At 35.3% G+C, this 4,900-nt stretch overlaps 1 protein-coding gene across 1 annotated transcript; it reads right to left on the bottom strand.

Moving 5' to 3' along the window:
• Positions 1-2,185: 2,185 nt before the first annotated feature.
• LOC143540423 (coniferyl alcohol acyltransferase-like) lies at positions 2,186-4,680 on the bottom strand. Its single transcript, XM_077033490.1, has 3 exons — positions 4,223-4,680; positions 3,126-3,686; positions 2,186-2,641 (listed from the first exon to the last, which is right to left on the bottom strand). The coding sequence occupies exons 1-3, from the start codon at positions 4,640-4,642 to the stop codon at positions 2,231-2,233; spliced, it is 1,392 nt and encodes a 463-aa protein (XP_076889605.1). The 5' UTR covers positions 4,643-4,680; the 3' UTR covers positions 2,186-2,230.
• Between the last annotated feature and the right edge of the window lie 220 nt (positions 4,681-4,900).

Below are 4,900 nucleotides of genomic sequence, written 5' to 3'. Positions count from 1 at the left end.
GGTTTCTGAACAAGGAATGAAAGAACAACTACCCTAACTTTAAACTCAACAAGGGTAAATCATATTGGCATCCAACGGAAGTTGTTCCTACCACCGGGAAGAAAAAGAAAATGTGGATATACAAGACACACAAGGACGGGTGAACTATCTATCAAGGTGAACCGTTCTTGCCCAACTTGTTCCCATGATTTCATTCATTGGGAGTTTGATAACAGCACGGGGGAAGCAATAATTCACTGCAAAGACATGCACTTCTTTCGTTTAGTTGATGAGCACGAGTTGGCCGCACTCAGCAAAGAAGATCTCTTGAAGCTGTACAACTCCCCACTGGGCACTGTTGAGGATGTTCGAAGTCACAACACCAATAAGATAGTTGAGAAGTTCAACAACTTTATTCATTATCTTGTTGACAATCAACTATTCAATTATGATTCACCCATCAAATATGAGATCGATTGAAGATGGAAGCTACCAGAACAAATACTAAAGACTAAAGAGAGATTGTAGGGCCTCGTTTTATTCAATAGTCTTTTGTATTTGTTTATTAAATTTACGATGTATCTTGTTAGCTTATCGGTTTCTTTTATTCTATGTTTGGGCCCGAGGCCATGTATGTTGAGCCCATTAGCCGTAATTAATACAGCATGGTGCATGGAGCTTGCACGTACTATAAATGGTGCAAGCCTCCATGCATAACATAACCTTTTGCAAATAATCTTATCCATATCTCACCAACTCTCTCTCTTTCTTTCCACTTTGGTAATAAACCGAACCCAAACAAGATCCAATATCTCGGTTATCTTATAAGTGATTTCCGCTAGCTTACAAGGATATTGATCCAAGAATACGTTATTAGATCCATTCTGGGGACCTACACGCAACAAAAATTTGGCCGCGCCATTGAATTAGATTTAGGTTATTTTACAAACTTGCCACCGCATATTTTTTAAAATTTGACTGTAATCGACAGTTGATAGGCTCGTGTACGTAATGTATGATGAGGTCTTTTGGTGCTTTGAAAGCAAAATGAGGGAAAAATCGACTACCGACACGGCCAATGCATCTTAGAAAAAAAATAAAGATCATGTACGTTTGCGTCATTTTATTCAACATGATCATAAATGATGAGGGTACGTAAGGCGATATAGCTAGAATACATACTCGATCCTCCAAACAACCATGTGGTGGATAGAAATTTCTTTAGTGTGTTGCATAACTAAGAAACACATTTGATTTTGTGATTTAATCTTATCGAGCATATGCGGTATACCGACTTACCGAGGCTTGATGAGTTTAATAAATTTTTTTTAATTTTTTATGTTCCAGTTAGTTTTTATTTTTAATTTTATGTTCCATTATATTTTTAATTTGTACGTTTTTAACTAATTGAATGTTTTTTTATTTACTGTTATGTTATTTCTATTAAAAAGTAAGTTAGTAACTGTAGTTATATAACAAAATTAAAAAAATATCGGGGTGACAGATGATCATTTAGGGTATGTTCTGCAAAATTAGTCGGTAACTGTAGTTGAAAGCTGATGGCTTGAAGCTGGTAGCTATAGCTTTTTAGATATATTTATATGTTTGGCAAGGTAGTTGGAGCTTTTAATAAAATGACCAAAATGTGCATAACTAAAAAAATATAGTAAATATATTTATTTTTGAATGTTATTTAATTAAACGCTACTAGTAGGAGCTTCAAACTTTAAGTCTTTTCTCCTAACCTAAAAGCTTCAAGCTACTTGAATCAAATAAGACTTTTAATTAAGTATGAGCTTTTATTTAAAAGCTTGAGTCTAAAAGTTCCTAAAAGATTCTAATAGCTCTTAACCAAACATACCCTAAAAGGGTTTAGGGGTGGTTAGGGATAGAATGAAAAACTTTTTACTTCAACCTAAAGACTTGTATTCATGACAACATGTCTACGTAACTCTTGACTTGGACACAAATAAGGCTCTTGTCGTAAGTTGTAATCCTTTGTGTTTAGTAACATCACACAAGTGGATTAACAAGCATATATTTATACATTTACTATGAAAAACTAGATATTAAATGATCATGACAATTCAAACATGATACAATAAACTTCACAGATCATACAAACACTATGGAATATCACTTAATACTTAATACATAACACACAGTAAACAACAATGTTCTTTGTAACAAAAGAACCAGTGAAAAACAATTGATCAAATTTATGTAGATCCAGAGAATAAGGCACCAAACATTAAATCTGGATGTAGTCAGTATCAAAGGGCTTGAACACATGACTGGCATGTTCCTCGATGAAACTCGTGTGTTTTAATGGCATATGCATGTAAACAATCCAATCCTCATTGTTTTTTGGACTACCCATCGTCATCACAAAACAATCCTTCCTTGACGACGGGACATGACATGATCCGAATGTCACCTTGCCCCACCCAAAATCTATCTCATCCATGGTCTCAAATCTTTGTCCTGCTGAAACTGTGAAAGACGTGATCTCTTCACCGACCAAAGCCTTTGATATGAGTGGTTGTCGCTTATGTTCTTCCACCCAATCTATTATGTCCAAGAAATGTTCTTTCGTAGTCGCAGGCTTCAAGAACTCTTGTACCTCCGTGGCGACATTGCATAGTGACATCTCGTTTAACTCCTAATTAATTAGTCAAAATAGTTGTTTAATTAGATTCACAATCATTGTTTTATCATTTTATAGGGTATAATTAGTTCTTAAGATTTACGTTTTAAAGAAAACAAACAAAAGGTTTTGATTTGTTGTTAGTCAATTTTGAAAACAAACAAAAGTTTTTGAAATACCTTAGGGCTTTTATTTACTTTATTTTGGTCACACACCGTTATAGTATTTTCTTTATATATTATTATTATTATTTCTATATTTGCGGTTGAACTTTGATTTCCTTTGTATAGCTTCATACATATGTACTTTAGAGCTGAGGGTCTCTCTGGAAGCCACTTCTTTATCTTTATGGATAGAGGTACGATGTTCACACATCCCACCATCCCCAGACCCTACTTATAGTTTTATTGTTGATGGGACTTCACTGGATATGATTGATTGATTGACAATTTTGTAATAGTTATCAAAGCTTATAACTATCCCAAAGAAAGTTAATTACCTGTGGTGTTTTAGACCCATATGGCATTGATAAAACATTTCCAAAGTGTGATGCCATAAGTTTTTGTTTCTCCTTTTCTTCTTTCTCACTCAACCGTCTTCTTCCGTCTACGGCGATAATCACATTACATGATTGATTTTGTTTTCCTGAGTTTTCCATGCTCAATGCTACTAATTTCCACAAGAAAGAGGTGAATGCCACCAACTTAGACCTCCTACATCCATTTTCGTTTGCCAATAGTTGTAACTTGTTAAGTTGCTCACCCTCAATGTAGTATACACGATTAACAAGTCGGTAATTGTCATAGTCTATGCCTGTATCATCGTCGGGTTGGGATGGTGGCGGTAGAAATGGAGCAAATACATTGTCTATTAATGGTGAATAAAATGTCGGGGACCTCGGTTTTAGGTGTGTCCTCCCAAAGGAGGGGATCATAGAAGGGGTTTTCGATCTAGTCATGTCTGCCCATGTTGAAATAAACATGTTAGCTGAGTAGCCGTCTACTACTCGATGATCAACCATAACCCCTATCACTATTCCGTCACATTTTAATTTCGTAACCTGCATTTTAATTAAGGATTAATATTCTATTGCAATATGTTCATTCATAATAATAGTAAACTGGTAGAAGGCAATTCATGATTTGATAAAAATTCCCAAAGTAATATATATAATAAGAATGGTCAACTTTTCAAAATAAACTTCACTTTTTAATTTTACAAAATGAATTTGTCTGATTGATTCGAAAACAAAATCCACAAGTTGACTTTTGTGCGAAGATATATGCATCCACGTAGGCACATTATGTGTGTGACAATCTATAGTTTTTTTTTTGTGTTTTGTACAAAAATGGATAAATGGAGTAATAAGTTATATAGTAGGGATATATATCCATAGGTTTATTTTAAGAAATTTTCATTTATTCTCTTTAATATTGATTCGATGTGAATGGACCAATAAACATTTTTCTTCCTACATCATTAGTTCGTCACGCCCCTATACTGCTACAAGTAGTGGTGTAGAGGCTTTATCTACCCCTATAATACCTCATTACGTACGCATGGCCTAGGTTGTAATAGGTTAGAACTAGTTACTACCTGAATACCAAGAACACCATGTCGTAGTTTCTTGGGCATTAGTTTACCCTCTATGCACTCATCTGGTTTGTAAAAATCCAGTTCCTTGAGCACCACGTCGGCGACAGCTTCAATGAAGTAAATGCCTCGGTTGTTGCAGTGAATTTGATTCTCTCCGGCAGCTTCATTCCATGCTGTCTCACCCGCAAGGGGAGGGTAGAGAGCGAGAGCTCGAGATAGTGAAGCTTTTAGGGTGTTTACAATGGTGGGAAAATTTTCATGGGAGGGTTTCTTGTAGAAAAAGATTGAGCCAATATCAAAAGGTGGCACAAGCAAATCAAAGTTTGTGAAGGGTAACCAGTGGTCAACCCATGGTTCTTTTGCATGCACCACTTCATTCTCAATCACATTCACCAAGAAACTATCACCCCCAATGCCCATGTCTAGAAGAAGATATTGAGAGAGATGCTCAAATCGTGCAGGTTGGATGACATTAATTGGCAAATTATCGGTTATATTTATAGCCTTATAGGTGTAGATTGGTGTAAGATGACTCATATTTCAACTTGGAATGCAACTGTACATGTTATATTTAATCTAACTTATTAATCCATAAGTCAAATGAAATCAAATCATTTTGTAAAGCAACATTAGACTTGCTGTGGGAGTCTGGGACCATACAATATAACTGGCTTCCAT

The sequence above is a fragment of the Bidens hawaiensis genome, unplaced genomic scaffold, assembly GCF_021521415.1.
Source record: "Bidens hawaiensis isolate Kalapana, Puna unplaced genomic scaffold, B.hawaiensis_p1.1 tig00012230_1, whole genome shotgun sequence".
Classification (NCBI taxonomy): Eukaryota; Viridiplantae; Streptophyta; class Magnoliopsida; order Asterales; family Asteraceae; genus Bidens; species Bidens hawaiensis.
The sequence above is the reverse complement of the archived record's forward strand: the minus strand, read 5'-3'. Positions and strand labels throughout refer to the sequence as shown.

Coding starts and splice junctions, on each gene's coding strand:
- LOC143540423 (XM_077033490.1), bottom strand. CDS start 4,642: ATGGGCATTGGGGGTGATAGTTTCTTGGTGAATGTGATTGAGAATGAA. Junction 3,687..4,222: donor ATGGTGTTCTTGGTATTCAG/GTAGTAACTAGT, acceptor ATTAAAATGCAG/GTTACGAAATTAAAATGTGA. Junction 2,642..3,125: donor ATGGGTCTAAAACACCACAG/GTAATTAACTTT, acceptor CTAATTAATTAG/GAGTTAAACGAGATGTCACT.